The sequence below is a fragment of the Sminthopsis crassicaudata genome, chromosome 2 (assembly GCF_048593235.1).
Source record: "Sminthopsis crassicaudata isolate SCR6 chromosome 2, ASM4859323v1, whole genome shotgun sequence".
Classification (NCBI taxonomy): domain Eukaryota; kingdom Metazoa; phylum Chordata; class Mammalia; order Dasyuromorphia; family Dasyuridae; genus Sminthopsis; species Sminthopsis crassicaudata.
Genome location: NC_133618.1, coordinates 603,195,074 through 603,208,786, shown reverse-complemented (window position 1 = coordinate 603,208,786; position 13,713 = coordinate 603,195,074). Strand labels below are relative to the sequence as shown.

General features: G+C 36.3%; 1 protein-coding gene across 3 annotated transcripts in view; it reads left to right on the top strand.

The window, feature by feature from the left end:
* The window catches only part of PANK1 (pantothenate kinase 1), a 66,299-nt gene extending 56,370 nt beyond the window's left edge, over nucleotides 1-9,929 (top strand). For all 3 annotated transcript variants that reach the window (XM_074295821.1, XM_074295819.1, XM_074295820.1), the window contains exons 6-7: nucleotides 2,163-2,288; nucleotides 7,845-9,929. In XM_074295821.1, the coding sequence (XP_074151922.1) occupies nucleotides 2,163-2,288; nucleotides 7,845-7,904 (186 nt within the window). In that variant the 3' untranslated portion in view covers nucleotides 7,905-9,929. The remainder of the gene's footprint in view (nucleotides 1-2,162; nucleotides 2,289-7,844) is intronic.
* Nucleotides 9,930-13,713: the final 3,784 nt, after the last annotated feature.

Sequence of the window (13,713 nt, the reverse complement as noted above, 5' to 3'; positions counted from 1 at the left end):
GTGAGGATTAAAAACTCTCATTATACAGAGTGAATATGAGAAATATAGGATCGTCATTCTTAGTCTTCTTAGTCCACACCATTCATTTGATGAACTGTGAAACTGAGGCCAAGGGGCAAACAAGGGACTTGACCAAGATTTCACAGATAGTAAGCATTAAAGATTTGAATCTAGGTAATTCGCCTAGAACACGCCCCACTCCACCACATAGAGGTCATGCTTGTAAAACAATACCATACAGGCTAGTACAGAAGTCATAGTATAATTTAAACCTATTAAAGCCCAACCACACTAAGTCTTTTGGGATACCCTGCATAAATTATAGTTATTATTTCGAGTGTAAATTTATTCCCCAAGGATGACAGGAACTTCAGTTGATGGTCTAGTCAGGATCATAGATTGAGAGTTGAAAGAGACCTCAGGGGCCAATTAATTTGACTCTTATGTTAAAGATAAGTTCTGAAGTCCAAGATATTTAATCGACTTACTTGTCATGTGGGTAGTTAAGTGATGGAACTGGGATTTGAAGCCAAGGTCTTTGATACTACCTCTAGGATACCTTTCCCCACACCATGCTGCCTTCCCAGAATTTAAAACATTGAGTGGTAGAAGCATGAGGATTTCTCTTTTGTTCCCAGTATTTCTAAATAAAACTACAATGCAACAACCTACTTCCTGGGTTGCACAGATCTTTGCTTAAAAGGAATGCCTCCTTAGGTCTTCTGTAGCCTTAAACCATATGAGCTGAATAGGTATTTTTCAATTGTCTTGGGTTGAGAGTCAAACTTGGGCCCCTCCACTGCATTTCTGAGGCTCAGGGTAAAATGGAACTAGTGCTTATTTTGGCAAGTGTCATTTTTAAATTAAACCCTTAACTTCTAACCTCCCCACTATCTACCAAAAAAAGCTCCTTCCCATTCAGAATGCTGCCGCGCAGGTAAGGTTTACCTTGAGAATTAATTAGCTTTTCTCCTTACCATCACCTTGGATGTTTTCTTTAAGCCAGAGGTATGGTCAACCTGTGGGAATTGGTCCACAGCAACATTTTGGGTTGTGAAAATGATACCAATTATTATTCATTTATGCCTATTTTTCAATTATCTATGGAATATTTCTAGAAACCCTAAGATGGCTTGTTTCTTCTACTCTTTTGTGCTTTGGGGCTCCCATCACCCCCTATTGGTTACTGTGTTCAGGGACTATGGAACAATTCAGATTCAACAAACATTAATTACCGATTGTATGCAAGGCGTTTCTTATTAGGGATTCAAAGACAGAAAAATGACAATCTCTCTCTGATGGACCCTACTGTCTAAAGACAGATGTAATAAGATTACACAAGTATACTACAAAGGTAAAACATGATAGAGGGCAAAGGTAGGTCAGGTAAATTGCTGTCAGAAATTTGATGAGGGAGACATCATTTTCATATGGAGGATTCAAGATAATCTGTAGGAGAAAAGAGGAACTTTTGAGAGGATTGCCAGAATGCTGGTCTTAGAGTTGGGAAGACCTGCGTTTGCCACTACCTGGGTGGTTGTGAGCAAGTCCACTAACCTCTCTGAATCTCCATTTCCTCATCTGTAAAATGGGAGCAAGAGTACCTTCAAGCTTATTTCCCAAAACTAATTTGAAGATCATTAGAATCAACGTGTGTAAAGTGCTTTATGAAGGTGAAAGTGCTGTAGAAATGCTCCCTGTTATCTCTGATTCTTGTTGATTTTGTCTCAGTGGGGTAGAAAGGGGATTCTCTCCCAAGCAGGGGAACTCTTTGAGCAAAGGCACATAACCCAGAGTTGATTGCATTTGGAAGCCTTTTTTTTTTTTTTTTTATGCAAACAGGAGTAAGCGGTGCTGGGAGTTGCAGGTAAACCATTAGTAGATACCTACATTTCAAACTGCTTCCATCATCAGACTGCCAGGAAAACCACTCTCTCAGAACTGGGACAGATACTGACTTCTATTCAGCCTTTGTACCTTCTGGTACATGTAATTGTGTAACTCTTGGCATTAATCCGGAGAATGCTGAGAAACTGACGCTTAAAATAGAAATCGTATAAGAAAGTTTTGGATGTATTGTTTCCAGCTCTTTAATGTAAAAAATAATATATATATATATATATATATATATATATATATATATTTTTTTTTTTTTCTGGCAGAACATTGACAAAGTGGTGTTTGTTGGGAATTTCCTTAGAATCAATATGGTCTCTATGAAGCTGCTAGCATATGCCATGGATTTTTGGTCCAAAGGACAGCTAAAAGCTCTGTTCTTGGAACATGAGGTAGGTATGATATTCATGGAATTATTTGCCTAAAGTAAATGCCCACATTTATATAAGGATAAAGGAATAGAGATTGAATTTGTCATTTAATTGCTAAAGGGAACTTACATATAAGGAAGCTCCTTCTCCCAATACCGGTCATTATTCTTTATGCAACCTGTAGTCTGCAGTATTAGTACTAGAGCAGTGGTATCAAATTCAAATAGAAATGGAGGCCATTAGGCCATCTACAAGGAACCCTGCTGGCTGCATATTGACTTAAAACACAACATATTAAGGTTATCTCTATCCTATTACATTTGTATTAATTTTGTAACATCCCAATTACATTTTAATCTGTTTTAGTTTCCAAGTGGGTAAATAATTTGGCCAGAATTACAAAACTGGATTTTCTGGGCTCCCAGGCCAGCTCTCCACTGGCCCACAGCTTCCTTTCACGTGTGTGGGGCTTTGTCATTGAAAAAGTGATTTCATTGCAACAGCCTTATGGAATGTCAGTGGCTGAAGTGTGATCATGGGGAAACCAAGTATCAGAGAAATTAAATAACTTGTCTATGGTTACATATAATGGAAGCATCAGAATCAGACTCTGGACTTTCATCTTGCTAACCCACCTATGTCTGTCTGTTTCTAGATAAAGAATACTTTACCTAACTGTTTTTGATTTTTTTGGCTAATTGATAGATTTATTAGTCTTGACAATCTAGAAGGTAGAAGAAGATGCCGGATTATAAATTATAAATGCCAAGGCATTCACCTCGAGAGAAATGGGAAGATTTCCTTTTATTTTTCTCTTTGGAATTCATTTTGTATACATGTGACAATGAATAACTATTGTAAGGTTTTGCTCTTTCTTTAAGGCAAACTCAATCATGTGAGGAGACAGCTAGGTGACACTATAGAATGCTGGCCTTAGAGTCAGGAGGACCTAAATTCAAATCCAGCCTCAGACACATTAAATATGTAACCCTGGGCAGTTAGTTAGCTCTATTTGCCTCAGTTTCCTCATCTGTAAAATGAGTATCTTTCCCAAGAAAACTCCAAATGAAGCCACAGAGAGTCAGACATGATGGAAAAAAATGATTGAACAACAACAAATCATGTGTGAAATGACTTACTTTTTTTCTTTTTTTTTTTTTTTTTAAAGAATAAAGAGGGAGATAAATTACATTTGCTTTCATTAAAGTACATGAAAGCTTGTGAGCTAGTTCATTAGGATTTCTGTGATTCTGTTCTGTAGGGGCATTACCCTACCTAGTAACAATCACAATTCATCCATGATACCCATTGGTGAAAATCAAAGCTGAAAATAGCATAGGATTTTTTTTCTCCTTCTTGGAAATATTCTGAAGTCACATGCTTAGAATTTAGTGATTTAAAAGACTGCCTACTTATCTCATTTTAATGTTGAGTAAACTGAGGCACAGAGCTTGGCTTCAGGCTCCTTTCTAGGCTCATTTCATATTGTTCATATTGTTCTTTTCTTATAATAATTGTTCCAGACAAAACTGGATTATTTGCTGTTCTCTGAACTTGATATTTCATCAGCTGCCTTCATCTCTTTGCACAGGTCATACTTCCTTATCTTCATAGCTTATTTTCTTTCACCTATGAGATGCTCTGGCTTCTTTCAATGAAGCTCATTTATCAATTCCTATAGGAAGTCCCCTTTATCTCTACAGTTTCTAATGGCTTTCTTTCACTCCTCAATAATCCAGTGTGCCTCTCTGTATGTATTTCTGTCTACGTGTATGTCACCAAGTAGAATGTAAACTCTTTGAGGATAGATGGATCTTTGTATCTTCATAGGATCATAGAATAGAGTTGACCTTAAAGGCCATCTAATTCAATCCTTAAATTTTATAAGGGAGAAAACTGAGAACTGGAAAATTTAATGACTTGTTAGAGGTGACATTGAGGATTTGAACTCTAGCCTTTTGGATTCTGAATGCATGGTATTCCACTCTACATACTGCTCATTGGAGGATTGGAAGGTAACTTGTCTGAGGTCACATTGCAAGCTAGTGACAGAGCTGGGATTCCAAACAGAACTTCAAGGGACTCTTTCCTTAGCTAAACATTTTAGTATGTTAAACAGGCTGTTTCCGTAGAATTCTTAGAGTAATTGTCACTGTTTTCTTCTATCCACTTGTACCCATTGGACAGAACTTTCATTCAATTATCAGAAGAATTGAGGACCCTCCCTCCATGGTCTCTTTCCCACTATAATCTTTTGTATTGTCAAGTTGACTTTCTCTAGTACTTCTGTTTAAGGCTGTTATCTGACTGAAGGGCAAAGTTGTCCTTTAGAAGTTGAACTGTGTCAGCAATTTTAGCCCGAGACAAAACCATGCCATTATAAATTAGTCATAGATTTTTAGAGCTTGAAGGACTTTAGAGACTGTCTAATCCCTTTAGTCTGTGCTTTAGGAAGCTAAGCCAGAGGAGGGTAGAAGATTTGCCTGGAGAGTCAACATCATAATTCAGGCCCCTTGACCTCCCAGTTCAATGTTCTTCACTTTTCAGTGCTGCCTTCCTAATGATCCTCCAGTATGCATTGATTAAGCACTTCTAGGTTAGATTCTGTGCTGAGCCTTGGAAATATACAGAAAGTAAAATCAGACATTCTGCCCTTGAAAGATCTTATCCTTAATAATGACTTTTTTTTCCCCTTTGAAGCTTAAGCTTTGTTCAATCTCTGCCTTTGTTCCACTGTTTCCTCTGGATCTGATTCCTGGGGATCATGGTCTTGTACAATGGCTGATAAAGCATCATTCTTATGTCTGCCCTAGAGTTTAATTGCCTCTTGACTACGGGGGGAGGAGGGCACCAAAAAGCCATGACTTTCCATGGCTTTTGATGTTTCCTGCTCTTGAAATCACAGGATCTCATAGGATTGCTTTCTGTGGCAAAGCTACTTTATCTCTGTTTGAGTTATCCAGGGAAGTTATACCCTTCCAGCTATAAATTCTCCAACTATGACTACAATTAACCAGTAAATGAGACTGTTGGGACAACAAATTGCAGTCTCAAAGTCAAAAGAAATTTCAGAGGCATCCACACTGGCATCTGAACAAGGATCTCATCTGTATAACTAACTCAAAGGATCTTCCATCCCGAAGACTTCCAGTGTTGGGGAAGCTTTTCAACTTCCAAAGCTCATTTCAATTTTAGATGGCTCTGTACTTTTGGAATGCTTTTCTTTACATCAAACTTAAATTTTCTCACTGTACTTTCCATCCATTACTACTTGTCCTGCCTTCTGGGACTCTTCAGAGCAAATGTGAATGTTTTTCCACACGATAGCCCTTCAAATATTTGAAGATCAATGTTATGTACTCTCTGGGGCCTCTTCTTTTCAGGCTAAACATCTCAACCAGTTCCCATGTGGTATGAACTCAAGGCCCTTAACCTTCTTCATTGACCTTCTCTGGACACACTCCAGCTTATCTAGGTCCTTTCTAAAGAGTCACAAAGAACTGAACATATTATTCTGAATGTGATCTGACCAGGAGCAAAATATTATCATTTCCCAGTTTCAGTTACTGTCTCCCTTGATGTAGCCTAAAATTGCATTCTTTATTTACTCATTGAGCTTGTGGACCACTGAAACTCCTAGGTCTTCTTGAGATTAATTGCTATCAAAGCACACACACCTCTTGTCTCATATGCATGAAGCTGATTTTAAAAATTTCTAAGATCATAGATCTGGGACTGAATGGGACTTAAGAGGCGATGAAGTACAACTCCCTAATATTACAGATGAGGAAACTGAGGCTCAGAATGATAACTGACTCGCCCAAGATCACATAGTAAATGTCTGAGGCAGGATTTGCCTTCAGTTCTACCCAGTTCCAAGCCCAACACTATTCACAGTGCCTCCTAGGTGCTAGTGAAATAAAAGATTTAAATTTCACGTGTAAAGCTTTTAAATTTTAACATTTAAATTGTAGCTAGTTGGTATAGTGCATAGAGCACCAGCCCTGAAGTCAGAAGGACCTGAGTTCAAATTTGACATCAGACACTTAACACTTCCTAGTTGTGTGATCCTGGGCAAGTCACTTAACCCCAATTGCCCCAGAAAAAAATAAATAAATTTCATTAGTATCCTACCTAAGATCTTTAAGAATCCTGATTTTTGTCATCTGTTGTCCATCCCTAGCAACTTTGTGTAATCTGCAAATTTTTTATGTTGTTATCCTCATCACTGAAAAGAGAAAAGAAACAAGCATTTGTTAAACACCTATACTGTGTCAAGCACTGTGCTAAGTGCTTTACAAATATTATCTCATTTGATCATCACAACAACTCTGGGAGATGGTACAATTAATATCCCAATTTTACAATTGAGGAAACTGAGGCAAACAGAAATTAAGTGATAGTAAGTTTTTGAGGCTGGATTTGAACTCAGGTTTTTCTGATTCCATTATGATTGAACCAAGCCATTCTGGCTATTTCCTTGATCTCTGCTTCAGAGCTTAAGGAGGGATGGGCCATAAGGAAAGGAAGACTGATTGCCTGAATACAATGAACAGAAGATAAGGGGACATAGGAAGGAATGGAGAGCTTATCCCAGAGAAGGTAGTATGTCTTTTAAAAACAACAACTGAAGAAGAAAGGCATTGGGGAAAATCCAGAGGGATCTAAAAAGGAATAGGGAAATCCGGTTTTCTTGAAAGATTAGAAGAAGAATAATTCTTAGACTCTTGGTGCGAAGGAGAATGCTATACCCTCTGGAATCCCTTACTCAAAAACCCAAAGTGGCTCCCTCTTGCCTTTGGGGTAAAATTCAAATTTGTCAGCTTGGCTTTTAAAGTCCTTCATAATCTGGTTCCTTCAGACTTGTGCAGATTTATTCCTGTGACTCTGCTTCATACATACTACATTTTAACCAAATAGGACATTTCTATATTCCCAATTCTCCCCCTTTCCCCTGATATATTCTACCTCTACAGCCTTAATAACCAGGAATTCATTTCCTCCTACCTCTTATCTTCCTTCTAGGTTCAACCTAAGTAACACCTTCTTGAAGCCTTGCTGGATTTCCCTCAACTAACTCATTAAATTGCCTTATATTCACTTGTAAGCTCTTTTGAGCCCAGTGATTATTCTATTTTTTTTTTTTTGTGCTTATCATGTCTATTTTCAATGCCCGTTTGTTCTGTGTGTGTGTGTGTGTGTTTACACACACACACACACATGTATAAAATTTCTGTGATGTTTTATACATGTGCTATCTTTTATATGTGCTCTCTTGCCTGAGTTCACCAAAGGAAGGGATCATCATTTCTGTCTCTGTCTCCCTGGAGCTAGCTCAGTTCCCAGAACATATTAGATGCTTAATAAGTGCTCAGTTAATAATTGCATATAGTAAGCACATAATTTTGAATGGAGTTAGAAGATGAATGTTTGATGGAATTGATGTTTTAGAATTTAACTATTAGCACTCCAAGCTTTAGGGACTTAATGTTACAAGAATTTTCTGGGTCTTTCTTTGGCTATTTTGACATTTTTCTAAGTAGCTTCTTATCCCATGCTTTCCTTTTTGTTTTGAAGGGCTACTTTGGTGCTGTTGGCGCCCTACTGGAATTGTTCAAGATGAGTGATGATCAGTAAAGATGTCTCCTGTACAAAAGAAGGGAAAGATGCCTCTGTTGAGGTTGCTGCTGGGGAAAAGTGAAAACCACGATCAGGATGGGAACGAAGCCATTTTGGCAGTCGTACCTGCTGGATTTGTAAATAATTTGAAATCCTTCTAGCTGATATTTTACCTTGGGGTTTTGAGCATAGAATTCAAAATTCACATGGGAATACAAGAGGTTTTTTTTCCTTCCTGTATACTGTATTATTATTATTATTTTTTAAAAGGACAAAATGTGCAACGTGGCCAAATGTCCCAGTTTTATGCATTCGTTTTAAAAAGCTGAATAATGTTTCAGAAGGACCTGAAATGTAATAGCTGTGTTTTTCTTCTGGGGTTTACTGATCAGTGTGGTAATTTTAACTTCATTTAGTAATCACTCTAGGAGATTTTTATCTTGACTTATATTTTTCATGACGTTTCATGATTTGCTGTTGGTTTCAAATGAAACTACAAAGCTAGCATGTTTTACTGTGAACGCTTTCTTCCCCTTTGAGTTTGTTATTTTTGTTTTTGGGGTTTTTTTGTCTCATATTTCTGTCCGTGAGTGAATGTCCCAGGGAAGGAGAGCTGTCTGCCAAGCTCAATTTCTATCCTCTTCATCCACAATGAGAGACTGTTTTCTGTCAACATACATTCATATTACCCATGGCGCTGACCACTCTACTGGCTTAGCAGTGAGAGCTAAGGCTTTATGAAGTGCCCATGCAGTAAGGACTCCAAACATCACTAAGAGTCACAGGCTTAGAAGGAACTTTAGACCATAGAATGTCAGAACTGGAAGGGACCTAAATGTAGCCCCCTTATTTTACAGAGAAGGAACAGAGACCTAGAGAGAAAAGTGAATTGTCTGATTTTGGATAGTTGGTGATAGAAGTAGGATTATAATGCAGTGGTATATACAACAATCACTAAATGGATATTTTTCTAGGCTCTAGGAAGGATAAACTTTAGATAAGGTAGGATTGTTCTAGAATGTGGGCAACTGAGTCATCGCATTCCCAGACCAACGTTTGTCGTCTTGTATGTTTTATTAATAGACTGTGGCAGTAAGAAATAGATACACATTTTTGCCTTGCCCTTTTAAAATCTGTAGTATTAAGTGGGAATACAGAAAAGATCTCGGGTTCTATCCAATATGGGAATTCTCACTGCTGGTGCAGATGACAGCCAATCCCTGACTTATTTAATTAAGACCTAGGGAGTTGTCTCAGACACACAGAACTTAGCTGGTAAGTGTCCAAGTTAGCATTTGAACCCAGGTCTTTTTGATGCCAAGCTCAACACTCTAGCCACTAAGTCATGCTGCCTCTTGTTTATTTTATATCAGCAATTCAATACTAAATGAAACCTGAAACCCTTTATGAAGATAACTTTCTAACCTCCACAAAGTAAATTATATTAAACCTTTATATAATATGTTTGGTATTTGAAGGGAGTTCTCCAAAGAATTCCAACATCATTAAAATTCTGATGCAAATTGGAGCATCAGAAAAAGAAATAAAATCATGGCAAGAGAATCATCTGGTGATGATTTAGTCAACAGGCTACTTGTCTTTTTTGTACTTGTGCCCCAGAGTGTTGTAATTAGATCTTATGAGTAGAAATTTTAAAATGTTTTTACTTTTAATATTTGAGAAAGATGATATTTCTAAAAAACAAAATTTATTTTATTAATCTTTTTGGTCAAAAATAATTTTTATTTTGAAAAGATGTCCTGATGATTACTGATTTTAGTTTTGTTATCTCTCTTTTTGTCTTTGCCTTGATGACCCTGGACAAAAAAAAAAAAAATAACTAGAAAGAACTGATCTTTTTGCTTTTGACTTGTTAAAAGAAGGGAAGTTAGGAAGGATAGTCTGGATCAAAACAGATTGATTGGCTTCCCCTTTTGTCTTTTGAATGCAGTCATTAATTTTTATATCCTCAGGTTGTGAAGAAGTGGGTACTAATTGAAGTGTTGACTTGTCTGGTTGAAATAAAGCCCGTTCCTGTTGTGATGTGTTTTGTGTATATGTGGCTTTCATTTCTGAACTCCTTTGTCTTGATTAGATATTATTTGAATAATTTGAATTTTTATTCAATTTGAAAAAAACATTATCATGCTTTTTCCCACTAAGTTTTATATAATCTGAATCTTTTTTGTATTAGTCTCTTGGAGATACATGATATGCTGTTTCCTCAGTGGAAACTGTATTCTTTTATGGGATTTTTTTTTTTTTTCTTTTTTAGCTTCATTAGCTTTTAACAACTTCTGAAATGGAGGACTTTTTTTTTTTTTTTTTTTTTTTTTTTACATTGCAAAATGTTCACTGAATCATTCTGTGCTGTCATCTTTTTCTCATTCTGAAAGAATGACACCACCATGTCTGTCTCATGAGTGCCTCAGCTGTATTGAATCACATTTTTTTTTTTTTGTTCCAAACTTATGATTTCACTACAAACCAACAAAAATATAGGCAATGTGACCAGTTTATATGCAATGGCAAAAATCCAAACCAGCTAATTGCCTTATCAGTTGTAGTTCCTATACTCATTGGACTAAGTTGCTTGAAGGTAGGGCATATATCATTCTGAATTTCATATATGAGGAAATAGCAAAGTTTCCATAGGATGATGCTATTAGAGTGACAATTCATCTAGTTCAATGCCCTCACTTTACAAATGAACAAAGTGATGTTCATGGTATGCTGGCAGTAAAGAACAGGGCTGGGATTTGAATCCAGTTCTTCTCACTTTAAATCCAATGTTCTTTCCACTATACCATGCTGCCTTGAGTCCTTCCCAGGAACTGATCAGAAAACTCAAAGTGAGATCCTCTGATCTGCCTCTGTTGTGCTATTTTTGTTCTAGGCCATAAAATGATACGTTTAGAGCAGATCTCTGAGGTCATCTGCTCTAACCCTTTCTTTTTTTTTTTTTTTTTTTTTTTTTCTTTTAACATATAAGGGAACTGAGTCCCAGGGAAGTTAAATAATTTGCTTAGAGTCACACAGGTACTATCAGTTAGGATTTGAACCCAGGTTCTCTGAATCCAGAGCCAGTGCTTTTTCTATTATAAAAGGTCTGTCATATAAAATAATCCAGTCAAGTTGGCATCTCATAAAGAAATGTACTTTCTTATCTAGAGAATGTATCTGAAATTACTTGATGACTTTTATTGAGCCCTTTAAGTTGATTAGGTCTGACTAATGAGAGATATTATTAAATAATAAAAAAAAAAAATGTTTCCAATGAGATTTTGATTGATGTGGTCAGCCTTTTTTTGTTGAGATGAAAAGCAACATGGCAGATTCCTACCATTGGCTCCATGTCACTACTTGAGACAGAAGTCATGAACACATCAGACAAACATTGGGCTTTGTATCTGTCTTAGAATTAGCTTGCAAAGTGTCTGCTTTCATGTGACTCCTAGATTTCTATTGTGATCATATATTTAAATGGTCAAAGTATACCAATTTATGACCTTGGAAAATGAAACCAAAATTGATCTTTTTTTGGTGTTGAAGATGGCTCAGTGTCTTGTTGAAGAATGAATTGATTGAGCCTTTCATTGTTTTTACATTATTCTTAAACAAGAAACATTCATCATCATAGGCCACATTATTTGTTATCAAACCTTGCAGGGTGTCTGTATAATCCCAATTCAAAACTTTTAAATTTTTCTATTATTTCTGTTGTATTTTATTCTTCATGACTCCATTTTGGAGTTTTCTTAGTAAAGATACTGGAATGATTTGTCATTTCTTTCTCCAGTTCATTTTATAGATGAGAAAACTGAGGCAAAGAAAGTTAAGTGATTTGCCTAGAGTCATACAGAAAATAAATATCTGAAGCTAGATTTGAACTCAAGAAAGTGAATCTTCCAGATTCAAGGCATGGCACTTTATGCACTGTATCATTGCTTATCCTATTACTTGTTTCCTTCTACTTATCTCTCTCCAGTCCATAGTAAATCCAGCTAAGTGTTCCATTCATACCCATGAAGTATGAAAAGCCCTGAAGAAAAGTTTCTTTTATAGAGAATATATTGGAGAATATGGACCATAATATTATCTGCCCTAAATTTTTTTAAACTTTTAAATTAATAGCCAGTAAAATAAACTTGTATTATTATTCATCCTCCTTCTCTCCCTCCCTTCCTCCCCTCCCCCCCTCCCCCCCATCTCTCTGTCTCTTTTGTGTGTACATACACATAATCTTTACTCCTTCAACCCTGCAAGGTAGGTGCTACTCCCATTATATAATGCTGGAAAATGAGGCTAAAAGAGTTTAGGTGATTTGCCTGCTTCCAGATACCACAGATGAACAATGAATAGATCTCACAATTTAATAGGAGGAGCACTGTCAAGGGAATTGCATTTTGCAAATTTTAGAATGCTTTTAGTGATCCCAAGGTGTTCGTCAACTCCCCAAAAAGCGTCTCCATGATTCTGTATCTTGGTACACTCTATTCTTCAGAGAATCAAAGTTATGAGTAAACCCAGTGGATAGTAGTAGGCATAGGTAAGCTACAGAATGTTTTTGAAGTTGACCTTTGCAAAAGAAATAGTCCAGAGGATATAATCGAGAAATGAATAAATAGGAAAGAGAATCAGTGATATAGCAAGACCAAAGGATTGTAGATGAACAGCTTGAATTAGAGCTGAACTGATTATGAAATATAAGGGAAACCAAGTTCTCTAATAGGCCAAGAAGCTTCTGGGAGACCTGTGGGAGAATATGGGCAATAATTGAGAAGTCAGATGCCTTGTTATTAACATACCAATGGAGGGAAAAACCAAACTGATGAAATTACAAATCACAATGCTTATTGAAATATTGCAGAGTACCTCTTTTTTAGGTGAGAAAACTGAGGTAGAGAACAGTTAACAGTTTTTCCAAGAACACATGCTGCAGAGCTGGAACTCAAATTTCAGATATTATACAAAGAAATTCTACTTTATTCCTCTTAAGTGTTTACCAAAACTTGTACCAGTATAGCAGAGTGTCAACTAGTATAGATATTCCTAAATATATGGTTCTTCATTTGAGGTCCATGGAGAAGAATCTGGGGATAGATTTTGAAGGAGTCTGCGAACTTGGATGGGGAAAATAAAATATATGTTATTTTCAATACTCTCCGACTGAAATAAACATTTCCTTCAAGTATTTTCTGAGTAGGGATCCATAGATATGGTTAACCAGATGATTGTCAGAGAGGTGCATGACACACAAAAAAAGGTTAAGAACTCCTGCCTTCAAGAGTCTATTTTAACAAAAAGATAAGAATGCATTTTCAGTGCTTTGCTTTGGTTAAGCTACACAAACTAATAAATAGAATTTTTACAAAATTTGAATTTATATACTATGTCAGTATTAAATTTTTTTGCACTTTTTTCGATTTAAAAAACAAAAACAAAAAATGAACTAAGTTTTTGGTTTAAAAGATGGAATGCATCTAGTTTGTAGCCATTTTAATTAGAAATTATTGCTTCTACAGTATTTGAAAAAGTCTCTACTTGTATAGTTTTCTTTCTACAATTTTAAATGATCAATGTTCATAATGAATTCAGATTCTCACAGATGGGGAGAATTAAAAAAACCTAGTCTGTAGATACTTATAAAAAACTGGGCTTTTTATAAAAGTCTTAAAAAACTTGTAGACATAATTCTCATCCCACTCCCAGGTCTCCTCTATGTGTTGTTTTTTTCCTCCATTAAAGAATATAAACTCCTTAAAGAGACAGATTTTTTTGCTGGACTATACTCTGTCTCTCAGAAATCTCTGTCTTTCTCTTTGTC